Raw genomic sequence first — 14,614 nt, forward strand, 5'->3', positions numbered from 1 at the left:
ATAGATGACAGGTCAATAGTTTTTGTAAATAGGTGTACTAGTTTTTTAAAAATTGGGGGGCTGTTTTGCAAGAAGTGGGAATTAATATTGTAACAATGTATTAATCAGTACTCAACCAAGGGGGATAATATGTAGATATGTGTTAAGTTCTTTTTTTCTTTTTTAATGCACTTTTTAATGTTTTGAATGCTTTGCGTCTTTTGTTTTTGTTGTTTTAAATTTCTTGGAGTTTTTTATTTTAACTTTTCTTTGAATAAAACAAAAATTGTTAAATTTTAAAAAGCTGCCATTTGGAAATAATATGTTCTTCTTATAATTGAAGAATAGGGTATGAAGAAAATACCACTTGGAACCATGCAAAACTATTTAAATTCTACATTAAGAATTCCCAAACTGTTTTTCCAGTTCTGTGAACAATGTCCAATTGAACCCTAATTCTGATCACAAACACCCACTGCTCTCATTTTTTTTGTATGTACTGACCTGTATTCTGAAGTAATAATTCTGTAAAACTACCCAGTGTAAATAAAACAATAAAATAAGAGCTATTACACATTTAACAACAGTATCAGAGAAGCCAAAAAGAACATGGTCCCAAGAAGACAATCTTACTTCATACGTAAAATGTATAAGAGTCTCTTGTAACCTTGGTTAAATGAACAAAATATGTAGAAAAAAGAGCACATATTTTACTTGCCCATTACAAATTCAGTGTTACATGTTTTATAAAAGAATGCTTTTAATATATTTTATTCTGTCTTGAAGTGAAAATATGCATATTTTATGAAGGCAGTTACTGTATCATTTTTCTCTGGAATAGCTGATATACATTTAACTTTAGACTAGATTACAGAATTCATACTTTTCCATAATTATCTTGCATAGTTTTTCAAATTTTTATGTAAAACAATACTCAGTGTTATTCTTCAGAACATATAATTTGAAGGTCTGTTTTGAAATAACTCCCATAACATTTGGATATTTTTATCCAAGTAGCAAAGGGAAGTGGGTGTTTACAAGCTATAATCCCCCCCCTAAAATTATTGTAGGTGACAGAATAAAAATATGTCTAGCTTTCCTTTAATATTTAACATATACTCTGCTGATGATTTTAACATTTTCTTAATATTGTTTCTCTTTAGTATGGTCAATCACTGTTAACCTTGGTCTTTAAACCATACATTTTCTTAACATAAATTATATTACATTATAGTAACTTCTGTTTAAACAATTTTATTTTTACTGAGAATACTGAAAGCTTAAATATGGTTAATAAATAATCAAGATAAAATATAGTTAATAGTTACTTTGGAACAAGTATCAGTAAAACCTTAATTTGATTGCAAATACCATAATTTTCTAAGAAGCCTCGGTGACATGGGTGGCTATATAAATTTGATTGATTAATCATTTTTTTGCACAAATATGTAATAAAGTCACAAAGAAACAATTAAGAACTAGTTAAATATATTTGTCATTTTAAAATATGTTTCAGTTAAAATAACTAAGGGCATTGTGGCAGCTAATAAATTAAATCAGTTACTTCATATTTTCATTGACTGTTATGATTTAAATGAGCAATTAGTGAGTGATGGTATTTTATAAATGGCATTATTTAATTATTTTTATGTGTACAGACAGTTGGAAAAAGAATGCCCACAGCTACAGCAGTCCAGGAGACAACAAAAATAGAACTGGATAGCAGAACAAAGAGTAAGTCTTCCTGCTTTTTTTCATTACATTCTGGTTGGAGAAATTTGGGGACACATTGTAGAAGTGCAAACTGCCCAAATAATGGTGCCACTCTATGAACAGGATAACATCAGAGGGAACTGCTTAATTTTGTATAGGAAAAACATTTAGTGCAATAAATTTTTTGGTGAGAAGGAAAAATTGTGGGAGATTTTAACATTTAAAAATGAAACAAGTGGGAAATAATGAAAAAACCTCCTTAGCTCAAATGTGTAATGTCATGGGATCATGTGACTACTGCCTGTACCAGGCAAAAATCACAACTTCTTTACGGAGACATTGAGAACTACATCCTCAAAGGCTGATAACAAACTAAGCAAACAGCTGGTTCAGTTTGTAAAAATATACTAAACATACTATGGCTAAGAACACTATAATACTGTATTCACTACTAAGATAACAGAACCATGCATTTCAATCTTAATTTTTTCTGTTGATGATTCTGTCACTTCTGATTCTGAATGGCAGCACAAGGCATCTCTTACAAATAGTTTAATCTTTGTGAAATGCAAAGTTTGGATATGGGGGATTGCCTCTTTCCTAGGACTGTGATAGGGTGACTGACTGGCTTTGTGCCTAAGACAGGTGTCTTCTGTTTTCTAGCCTGGGGCCAAACTGGCTAGAGCACCAAACTGGCTCTTTTCCTTATAGTTAGTTGATTCCTAAATTACCAGTTAAATGTATTGAATATAATTTTTAACTGAAAGAGGGACATAGTATTACGGTATAATAGTGTGTTGTTATTTTTGTATAGTGGTCTGATTATCATTTCCATTTGGGTTTTTTGTTTTATTGTTTATTTACTTATTTCCCACCTTTATTATTTTTTATAAATAATAAACTCAAGACAGTAAGCATATCCAACACACATGCCTTCTCCTATTTTCCCCACAATAACAAACCTGTGAGGTGAGTTGGGATGAGAGAAAGTGGCTGGCCCAAGGTCACCCAGCTAGCTTTCATGGCTAAGGTAGGACTTGAACTCACAGTCTCTTGCTTTCTAGCCTGGTGCCTTAGCCACATGACCTAACCGGCTCTAATAGTTTCTACATATTCTACATTTGATCCTGGGAATCTAAATCCAAAATACCTTTTTGTTCTAATGCAATAATCTAGTGCACAGCCATGTAGTACATGTAAGGAATGCAAAGGTACTGTTTAAAGTGACAAAAGGATTTGGAATATCCCTTTGATTTCATTTTCCATGTTAAGTTCACCTTAAGAATTCTGACCAATGGCCAATAATTTCATTTTTCACTGTGATGAGCTTTCCCGTCTTCATACTTCTTATGTTCTAGACTCCCAGGTAATTGTCTCTTTGCAGTTTTGGATTTTTATATATATATATGTCAACATCAATATCAACAATTAAACATCCCAAAGACTTTACAGTGTATTGTCAATCATTTTATATTTTCTATCCATGTGGTTTTCTTGGCAAAATACAGTGGTGATTTACCATTACCTTTTCCCATACAATATGATTTGATGCTTTTGCCATTATTACTAAGTATGTGTAAGGATTTTATTTAAATGAGCCCAAACTCACTGCAGCAACCCAGAACAGCAGAAAAAGGGAAATGGACATCTATACAACACATTCCAACAAAATGGATACCCGCGCAACTTCATTGAAAAGTCCATGACCACTCAACCTGATACAGCACAACCAACATAAACCCTAAAAAGAATTACACTGCCATACATCAAGAATATAAGTCCCATAAATAAATAAATAAATATCTCAGAAACTGCAAATAGACTGTTACAACTACATGGAATCAGTGTAGCACATAAGCCAACTAAAGCCCTTCAAAACATACTAAGTAACCCCAAAGATCCAGAAACCCAAGAAGAAAAAACAGGAGTCATCTACAACATACAGTGTAAGAACTGCAAAAACCACTATGTAGGACAAACAGGCAGAAGACTGGCAGAACGCATCCATGAACACCAACTGGCAGTCAAAGGCATGATGAAAATTCTTTTAATTTCACAACATATAGACAGCTTAGCCATAATTTCAATTGGGAAAATGTGACAATCCTAAGGTAAAAGGTAAAGGTTCCCCCGCACATGCGTGCTAGTCGTTTCCGACTCTAGGGGCCGGTGCTCATCTCCGTTTCAAAGCCGAAGAGCCAGCGCTTGTCCAAGGACGTCTCCGTGGTCATGTGGCTGGCATGACTAGACGCCAAAGGTGCACGGAACGCTGTTACAATCCTAGACCAGGCCAAATCCAAAAATGCCAGGGAATTTCTAGAAGCCTGGCACTCTGACAAATCAGGCATCAGTAGACATATAGACATTAACAACATCTATAGATTATGCAAAAGAGACGATCAACCAGTCCAAAAGAGAAAAAGACTCCAGCACTTCTCCACTAGTAATCAGCACTCAGATCAGCATAGATCAGACATGTCAAACTTGCGACATCACGTGATGTCACGAAACATATTGGGACAGTTTTGCCATTGCCAGCAATCCGGATGACGCGTTCAGCCCACAGGCCGGCAGTTTGACACCCCTGGCATAGATTAACTCTAAGGTCACCTTCAGACCAACAATCAAGTAAGCAATAACCCAATCAAGAAACTGCCACAAAGCCATTAGTAAACAAGATAGGCAAGAGACCAAAATATAAACAGATAGCAAACAGCACTCCTTACTAGCACTAAAGATGTTACCTAGTTAGGGTAATGAAATGTCTGCAAGAAAACAAGCAAGCTCAGAGAGCACCAAAGATCCCTCATTACTAAGTATGTTCCACTGGATTGCTGTTGCCTAATATAAATGCCTGTATGTTTCAGCTTGGCAGCTAACATGACCTTCATGTTTTGGGTGACCATACTGAGATTACATACTCTTGGTATACCCTCCCAGTATTCTTCACTCATCCTACTGCCACCCCTATAATAAGCAGCACAGCATGATGTGGGGTCGGGTATCTATGATACTAACCTACAAATGCAGGCAGTGGCATTTATCTCAAAAATAGATAAAGCTATGACTAGTAGTAATGGGCTGTGGGAATAACCTTGAGGAACACAAAGAAGAGCCATAGCCAAGACAGTGGTTAGGTAGGATAAATCTGAAGCCAAAGCAGAAATGTAATTTGAGAAAAAACTCACATTTGACCCATTTTAGTTTTCTTGTACATAAAGGGAAAGAGGAGCACTTACAGATTTGTAAGATTCTGTTAATGTAACCCTATGGTAATAATAGTTTAATATTTATAACTTTGGCTTCCAAATCTGGTCTACCTTAAAATGCTAAGGCTTGTTATGAATACTTTTAAGAATATGAACTGAAAACACATATTTAAAGTGCATTTAAAATTTGGACTGTTACATGCTTTTATTCTCATATTAAATGGGATAACATGGTTAACTTCTTAAGAATGTGGGTGTATTTATATTCTTCTTTATATAAACCAGAATATTCATAAAAGTATTGGAGAAACTCTCCCACTTTCTATTTATAAAGATTCTTCCTCATAGCATCAAATTCAGGAAGAGAGCAGTATTGCCATAAAACAAGGTTTAACAAAACATTTCCAACTAGTGTTGTAGCTAATGGCTATTTCTGCTAAAATCTTTATTACTGTTTATTGAAAGCTATTTTAATATAGTTCTAATTCTTGACCTAGCAAGTTTTATTTCTTCACATTTACTTCTGAAATTGGTGAAATGTATTGAAATGCACCACTTTTCCTTTTAGTGAAGGAGTATTGCAAAGTTATATTTCCTTATGAAGCACAGAATGAAGATGAGTTGACAATCAAAGAAGGTGATATTGTTACTCTTGTCAATAAGGTAATTATACTCTTTGTTTACAGTCATACCATTTTATAGAAAAACACTGTACTGGATGAACTAATCAAACTGAGTACTTAGTTTGAGCATGACACCTAATGTTTAGGGTGGTTTGTTTCAAAAGAGCTGATATAATAAGAAAATATCACAGTGCCCAAAGTAAAACTGGTTGAACTTCATTTATTTATGCATTACAAACAAGTAATTGAACTCTGCCATATGGAAGAACCATTAGTTTGCAGCTAAGTATATTATTGAAGAACTTAGTTGGAAGAATTTTGTTGCTTTTAAAATAAAATGTGGAATTAATTAGCTAATAATTTATTATAGGAATCTAAAACAGCCTATCAAACCAATTCTTTTAATACATATTAAATATAAGGTAAAACTAAAAAGTATTTTCAAGCTATTTATTTCAATATTAATTTATTTCCTCTCTTTATCTCAAGAGACAATTGGGACTTTTCTAGTCCTGAAAAGTTTAAAAATCCAATTCAAAAAGAAAGCTGAGCAAATAAGCATAAAGCTGAAATTATGGACTCCATAATTAAATTATGCAATTTGTCTTATTTGACTTCTATAGCTGAGGAGTAGAAGGTGATCAATATAACTCTAATTGTTAAGAAGGGTTCATGGGGAGATCCAGGAAATTATAGGCTTGTCAGCTTAACATCTACCCAGGGAAGATAGTGGAAATTTATTTATTTATTTATTTATTTATTTATTTATTTATTTATTTATTTATTTATTTATTTATTTATTTATTTATTATTTATTTATTTATTTATTTATTTGGTTGGTTTATATACCGCCCTATTCCCAAAGGACTCAGGGCGGTTTACAAGGCAAAATTTAAAAATAATCCAATATAAAATTAAAATTAAATTAAATTAAGTCTAGCCGCAAAAATTAAATCACAATTTAAAAACATTAAACCCCTCAGTCCAGACCATAAAGATAAAATTGCCAAACATTTGGAGACACAAATCTTACTCAAGGATACCCAACATGGCTTCAATAAGGGAAGATTAATGAATCTAATAGAGCTTTTTAAAGATGTTGATAAACATTTAGATAAGAACAAGCCATTAGACATCATCTAGCCTTTTATAAAGTTCCTTGTCAATGACTTATCAATAAGTTTAGTAATCATGGAATAAAAGGGCAGGTTGCCTTGGGCATAAGCAGTGGCTAAAGACCTAGAGAAAATTCAGAGGAGGGCAGCTAAGATGATGATGAGGAAAAGTTGCCTTGGAGCTTTTTAGTTTAGAAAGGAGGCGATTGAGGGGGGGATGTGATTGAGGTACACAAAATTATGCATTGTGTGGTTAAAGTGGATAAAAAAGGTTATTTTATCTTTCTCAGAATACTAGGACCAGATGTTACCCAAAGAAATGGCATCTTGGAAGAAACAGTATAGATAGATGATTGTGCATTATGCAATGCGTAATTAAATTGCTACGATGAGATGTGATGCTGGCTACCAGCCTGGCTGGCTTAAAAAAATTAGACTGACTCATGGAAGTCTTAGAGATCAATAGCTATTAGGTGTAAGGACAATGTGACTGCTTCTGAATGACATTTGTTGGGATACTAGTTAACTTCCTAGGGCAAGTTGCTGGCCACAGTGAGAACAGGCTGCAAAAAAAAAAGCAAAAACAAAACTAAATCTCCACTATCCACCAGTGACAACCATCAATTAAGCATGAATTAAATTATAAACCTTGATCTTAAAGAATTCTAAACCTACAACTTTGTTCTGGATACCAGAATTGAATGGAGGACTCATTTGTATGCACCTGCACCTGAGGGCAGGACAAGAAGCAATGGAAGGAAACTGACCAAAGAGAGAAGCAACCTAGAACTAAGGAGAAATTTTCTGATAGTTAGAACAATTAATCAGTGGAACAACCTGCCTTCAGTAGCCGTGAACGCTCCAACACTGTTTTAAGAAGAGACTGGATAACCATTTGTCTGAAATTGTATAGGGTTTCCTGCCTGAGGGCCACATTAGCATTGTGGTTAGCGTGGGGGGTGGGGTGTTCCTTCCTTTCTTTTTTCCTCCCACCCTGCCTCCCTCCTTCTCATTCCCATCTCCTTCCTTCCTGCCTGCCTGCCTGCGCTGATCCTGGAGCTTCTGCTGAGCCCTGACAGCTGATCCACACTTCTGCAGGGCTGTCTGGGCTCAGCAGAAGCGCCAGGATCAGCACTAGGCTCCAGCTGATCAGAGCTTCTGGGTGGCTCAGCAGAAGCACCAGGATCAGTGTTGGGCTCCAGCTGATCGGCACTTCTTTGGGGCTCAGCAGAAACGCCAGGATCAATGCTGGGCTCCAGCTGATTGGTGCTTCTTTGGGGCTCAGCAGAAGTGCCAGGATCAGTGCTGGGCTCCAGCTGATCAGCGCTTCTTTGGAGCTCAGCAGAAGTGCCAATCAACTATAGCTGCGTGCGCCAATCCTGGGGTTTCTGCCGAGCTTTCATAGCTCTGCAGAAGTGCATGCCAATCCTGGGGCTCTTTCCCAACTTGCTGACTCACTCTTCCCCCCGAAAACACACCGCTCACTTGCTCTTTTCCTGAAAACACGCCGCTCGCTCACTCACGCTTCCTTCAAAAACAGGCTGCTCGCTTGCTTGCCCTTCCTCTGAAAACAGGCTGCTTGCTCTGTCTCCTCACTGCTTTGCTAAGAAAAACTTCTTCACTTCTCACTCTTTCTCTCCCTCTCCCACCAAAACCTGCCCCTTTTACACTTTCTCTTCTCTCTGCCCTCCTTCTCCTTTTCTCTTCTGGGTGCGCTGGAAGCTTCAATTACTATGTTGCCATGTGTGCCAATCCTGGGGCTTCTCCCAAGCTCTGCAGCTCCAGCTGATCTCCTCTAGTTCTGTGCAGCACCTCTTTACCTGGTTCCCTCCCCCGCTACACTTGGCTGGGGGTCGCGTACCACCTGCCAGGTACTAAAGTACCACCTGGTGGTATGCGTACCACCGGTTGAAAAGCCCTGGTTAGAGAGTCAATTTGCTTGAGATTAAGATTCCAGGCTATGTTTGAAGATGAAGATGTGCCATCAAGTAGTTTTGGAGTTCTAAAAACCAAGTTTATCTTATCCCTGCATACACTTTTACAGATCAGTTTGACTACCTCAGGGGTGTCAAACTGCTGCCCTGCGGGTCAGATGCATCATAGCGAAACGCACCCACACCATTGCCAGCAATGACAAAAAAGTCAAGAGGTGTCACAACACGTCACGTGACGTTGCGAGTTTGACACCCCTGGACTACTTTATCTAGCATGCAGAGCTCCAAACAAGCCATTACATGGCAGCAAATAAATTGTTTCAAGTATTTATTTTCACCTTATAGTGATCAATCATAGTTTGCAAATCAGTTATATTAGCTCCCATTTAGCACTTTTGGAGAGGAGGCAGAGAAACTACAAGGTGGCAGTAAATGGGGAAGATTTTTTTTTTAATCCCAGATATCCAGACATATATTTTCCTCTCCACTTTAAAATAATCATATTTTTATATTATAGTATGCTATCTGAAAGGTGCTTTTTTCAAAAGCAACTGGACTTTATCTATCCTGATATCAACTGAGAGACAAACACTGCAGCAAATGGGAGATGGACCAGATTCCTAACCAAGTTAGCTGACAACTTTGTCATCCAAAAGGTAGAGGAGGGACCTTGGGAGTCCCAGTGGACGATTACTTAAATATGAGCCAGCAGTGTGTGGCAGCAGTCAAACAAAGCTAATATAATCCTTGGTTGTATAAACAGAGGCATAGAATCAAAATAATGTGAAGTATTAGTACCAATTTATAAATCCTTAGAAAGACCACACGTGGAATACTGCATTCATTTTTGCTCACCACATTACAAAAAAGATGTTGAGACTTTGGAAAAAGTGCAAAGAAGAGTGACTAATATGATTAAAGGCCTGGAGACTAAAGCGTATTAAGAACCATTGCAGCATTTGGATTTGGCTAGTCGAGAGAAAAGAAGGACTAGGAGAACATGATAGATAGCAGTATTCCAGTATGTGAAAGGTTGTCACAAAGAGGAAGGGATCAACTTATTTTCCAAAGTATGAGAGGGCAGGACAAGAAATAACAGATGGAAATTAATCAAAGAGAGAAGCAATCTGGAATTAAGGAGAAACTTTCTAACAGTGGGGACAACTACCGTATTTTCTGGCGTATAAGACGACTTTTTAACCCATGAAAATCTTCTCAAAAGTCAGGGGTCGTCTTATACGCCGGGTGCTGAAACTTTAGGGACAGGGCTGGCTGGAAAACCTGGAGCGGATCTCCCATTTGGTCTGCGCAGGGAAAGCGGGACCAATTGGAGAAGAAGCTGCAGTCTGTGATTTTTTACAGGTTGGGGTCTGGGCGTCTTTCCTTCTAAAGTTGAAGAGCAGCTGCAGTCTATCCCAACTTGAAAGGCAGGTGGGGAATGCAGCAGCCAGAGCAGCTTTCTTAGCTCTAAGGACACATTTGACTCAGGAACTGGGCGGGCTGGCTGGAAAACCTGGAGCGGATCTCCCATTTGGTCCGCTCAGGGAAAGCTTTAGAGTGAATTAGGAAAAGTTTAATCCACTTGCACTGTTTTATGTTTACATGTTTGATGACAAACAGCCTTATGTTTATAAGTGACAGTTTTCCTACTAAGTATCTGCATGTCATAAGCATTTGAATTAAAATTACCATATTAAAATCAAATCTGATGTTTTTTAATTTTTATTTGGTGTGCGTTGGAAGAGGGGTAGTCTTATACGGTGAGTATAGCCCAAACCCTATAATTTAACAGGAAATGTAGGGGGTCGTCTTATACGCCCAGTCGTCTTATACGCCAGAAAATACGGTAACCAGTGGAACAGCTTGCCGTCAGAATTTGTGGGTGCTTCATCACTGGAGGTTTTTAAAAAGAGACTGGACAATCATTTGTCTGAAATTGTATAGGGTCTCCTGCTTGAGCAGGGGGTTGGATTAGAAGACATCCAAGGTCCCTTCCAGCTCTATTCTGATTGATAGATTGATTGATTAAGAGTTCTATAGCTAGATTCTGTAATGATGGGTTTACTTATTTTGTAATAATCCAATCTTTTACAAAATGAAGAATGAGAATGGCAGTAAGATCTTTCACATATTGGTAAGAACAGCACATTACATGTGGAGAAAATCCCACTTTCTGAAATAAGTGCTATGACTGTCTGGTCAAAATGGTTATAGAGGAATGTGATGTAAATATATCATAATAACTACTGATTCAAGGTATTTGTCTATTTATTATCAATGCACAAGAAAAAATAATCCTGATTTATAGAGTAATTGTCTTTCAATATACACTCTTATGTATCATAGGATTGTATTGATGCTGGCTGGTGGGAAGGAGAACTTAATGGTAGAAGAGGAGTATTCCCTGATAACTTTGTAAAACTATTACTTCCTGATTTTGAAAAAGAGGTAGGAGCAATTTGCCTATTATTATGAAGCAAATTAACTTTTACATCATTTACAAATGTTGCCCATCTAAATCACAATAAAACATAATTCATTTTTTTTAAAAAAAATCACAATTAATGGAAATAACTGTGAAAACTACAGTTTTATAAAATATAATCTGCATATTGGCATCCTAAAAATAATATCAAATATTTTTTGATATTTGATAAATATTCATGTTTTTATGGTGTCATTTGCCTACCAGGTGCCACCTTTCATTTCTTTGTTAATAATATTTTATTTATTCATTTTCTTTTATTTTAGAGACCTAAAAAGCCTCCACCCCCTTCAGCTCCTTTCAAACAAGGATCAGGTAATTTACAGCATCAATAAATATGCTCTTAAATATATAACAATCTATTTGGTGTCTCTTAACAGGCTCTCAGCTACTGTATATACCATACCATGTTAAATGGTTAAATTGCAATTACAGGTACTCCTCACCTAGCATCCATTCAAAATTATAATGGACCTCCCCAGATCTATTTATATTCTGAACAGCTGCCCCCTCCACCACCACCACCCCTGCAGCCCTGTCATTGCTTGGCAGTTGGCTCAAATTTGCAACCATTTGTAGCATCCCACAGCCATGTAACCATGTTTTTTGTCAGTTTTCAGCATTTACTTCTGATTTCTGGAAAACCCGCCCATTGATTATAATGGATTCATTTAACAACTGTGATGTCACTTAATAACTGCAATGTTTACTTAATGACAGCTTCAAAAAAGGCTTCACGTGACACCAGCTCATAACCCAAGGAATAAAAGAGAAGAAGTATGAAATAAAATCCTAAAACATTAGAATGTATAGGCACTGGAAAGACTAATGGACAAACAGCTGTAAATACACTATTCTCTGTATTTTAAATCTTACTTTATATGCATAATTATGATTATGAGTAAAGATTCACCCAAACTTGTATGGTAATAAATGTATGCACCCTACATTCAAATGAATCAACTAAATTTGTCTGGAAGGATGTTTTGAGGAGACAGTTAAAAAGGACATTTGTGTATCCTAATAAACACAGGAAATATTCATTTAGGATGCTACACTTCATGTATGAGTTGTGGAATTACAAAGACTTCTTTCACTTTAATTCTCTTGCTCCTGCAATAGGACAGATTATTTTAATTAAATTAATTAGTCAATATATAATATGAGGCATAAATATAATCATGAGCATTCTAGCTTCAGCTACAATAGAGATAAAATAAACCTTTGGCAATTCTGAAATATTGCTGAATTCACTTGTAGACTGACATCCGATAAGAATTATTATGATGGATTGTTGTCATATAAGCAAACCAAAGCAGTGAATCTCCTTTTCCTGTTAAGTGCCATAGCAGTGGTAATCACTTCTTATAATTTTAAATTTTGAAATCTACTTGATTTGATAGTTACTGTATCTGACACAATGAACCCAAGTTTGTTGTTGTTAGTTGCGAAGTCATGTCCGACCCATCATGACCCCATGGACAACGTTCCTCCAGGCCTTCCTGTCCTCTACCATCTTCTGGAGTCCATTTAGTCTCACGCCTACTGCTTCAGTGACTCCTTCCAGCCACCTCATTCTATCATCTCCTTCTTCTATTGCCCTCAATCTTTCCCAGCATTAGGCTCTTCTCCAGTGTCCTTCCTTCTCATTAGGTGGCCAAGGTATTTGAGTTTCAACTTCAGGATCTGGCCTTCTAAAGAGCAGTCAGAGTTGATCTCCTCTAGGACTGACTGGTTTGAATGCCTTGCAGTCCAAGGGACTCACAGGAGTCTTCTCCAGCACCATAGTTCAAAGGCCTCAATTCTTTGGCGCTCAGCCTTTCTTATGGTCCAACTTTCACAGCCATACATTGCAACTGGGAAGACCATAGCCTTGACTATACGCACTTTTGTTGGCAGGGTGATGTCTCTGCTTTTTAGTGTGCTGTCTAGATTTGCCATGGCTTTCCTCCCCAGGAGCAAGCGTCTTTTAATTTCTTGGCTGCAATCCCCTTCTGCGGTGATCTTGGAGCCCAGGAAAATAAAATCTGTCACTACCTCCATTTCTTCCCCATCTATTTGCCAGGAATTGAGAGGGCCGGATGCCATGATCTTGGTTTTCTTAATGTTAAGTTTCATGCCAACTTTTGCACTCTTCTTCATCCTTAACAAGAGGCTCTTTAGTTCCTCTTCACTTTCTGCCATTAGAGTGGTATCATCTGCATATCTTAGGTTGTTGATATGAACCCAACTTTAACAGAGTTTAATTGAAACTGAAATATTCCTAAATATAAATAGGTCTAGGTGTGTAATCCATAGAGAAACAGCCTATCACATTTTAAGTGAAAAACTACTAAATTAGCAGAGCAGAAAAAAATCTTTATTGTCTTCTTTTTAAGTGTTTAATATTATGCTTTTTGATAGCTACTACAGACAGAAAGCATGAAATTAAAAAAGTTCCTCCTGAGAGGCCAGAATGTCTTCCTCATCGAATAGAAGAAAAAGGTAAGAATTGTAATTCTGTTTGAAAACCACCTTTATATCTCTATTTTAATCTTTCATCCAAGAAACAAATTGCATTTATGTCTTCTCGGTTCTAACTTTTTGATCAGAGACTCAGAAACACTGGTACAAAAATCTTTGTTATATATAATTTCTGGAACAGGAATAAGGGAATTCCATACTGTAGTGGGTAGAAATTAACTTGTGAGTGTGACACATATGCCACCAGTTTTGTTGTGGCCCAAATTTCACACTTGCATGATTACTTGTAAAATAAGTGCCAGAAGCATCAGCAATGAAATAAGGTTCTGTGAGTTTCTCTTTTGTTTTATTTAAAACTGCATGTTATTTCTCTCTATATAAGAAAACCCCAAATGTTAGATGAAATATATGTAAGGCTTCTTGAGAACATCCAAGGCTATTCCAGTATAGAACTTTTGATTCTCCAGATATTGATCCAACAGAACCTTGATATAACCAGAAAAAACTTGACTTCCATTCTAAAAAGCAAGCAAATGCTGTTGCTTTTGAAGCAGTATGGATAATTGATACCATCTGCATTATTATGTAATTTATAATTATTGGATCAATTTATGCAAATAATTAAATTTATTATTTAACTCTGCAAATGGAATAAAACATTACTTCAGATTGCAAATGAAGTCAGTTACCTGTATTTGAATTTAATGTGCATTCAGACTTGACAGACATCCTTCCTTCCCTCCCACCCACTATTGGTCCATTAAATCATGAAATTCATCCAGTCATTAAATTGTGGTTCAAATATTAGATAATAATTTATAATATTTTAGAATATAAGAAAAATGGATGTAAACTACTTATACATTTCAGTTAAATTTCAAGAATTCCTTTATAATATTCTTAAATTGGGCAACGGTAGCAAGTTATTAAGATTCACATTTATTATTGTTGAAAATAACAACTTAATAAGCAGGCATATACATAGAATGAAGGCTACTGCTAAGCTTGTAAGCCGCCCTGAGTCTTCGGAGAAGGGCGGGATATAAATGGAATTAAAATAATAATAAATAATAATAAATAAATAAATAAATAA

At 36.4% G+C, this 14,614-nt stretch overlaps 1 protein-coding gene across 3 annotated transcripts in view; it reads left to right on the forward strand.

The window, feature by feature from the left end:
* SH3KBP1 (SH3 domain containing kinase binding protein 1) overlaps positions 1-14,614 on the forward strand; it is a 148,233-nt gene that overhangs the window by 98,211 nt on the left and 35,408 nt on the right. For all 3 annotated transcript variants that reach the window (XM_081327632.1, XM_081327633.1, XM_081327634.1), the window contains 5 exons: positions 1,638-1,713; positions 5,470-5,564; positions 10,920-11,021; positions 11,325-11,373; positions 13,462-13,542. In XM_081327632.1, the coding sequence (XP_081183758.1) occupies positions 1,638-1,713; positions 5,470-5,564; positions 10,920-11,021; positions 11,325-11,373; positions 13,462-13,542 (403 nt within the window). The remainder of the gene's footprint in view (positions 1-1,637; positions 1,714-5,469; positions 5,565-10,919; positions 11,022-11,324; positions 11,374-13,461; positions 13,543-14,614) is intronic.

Source organism: Vipera berus (assembly GCF_964194415.1).
Source record: "Vipera berus genome assembly, chromosome: 4".
Classification (NCBI taxonomy): domain Eukaryota; kingdom Metazoa; phylum Chordata; class Lepidosauria; order Squamata; family Viperidae; genus Vipera; species Vipera berus.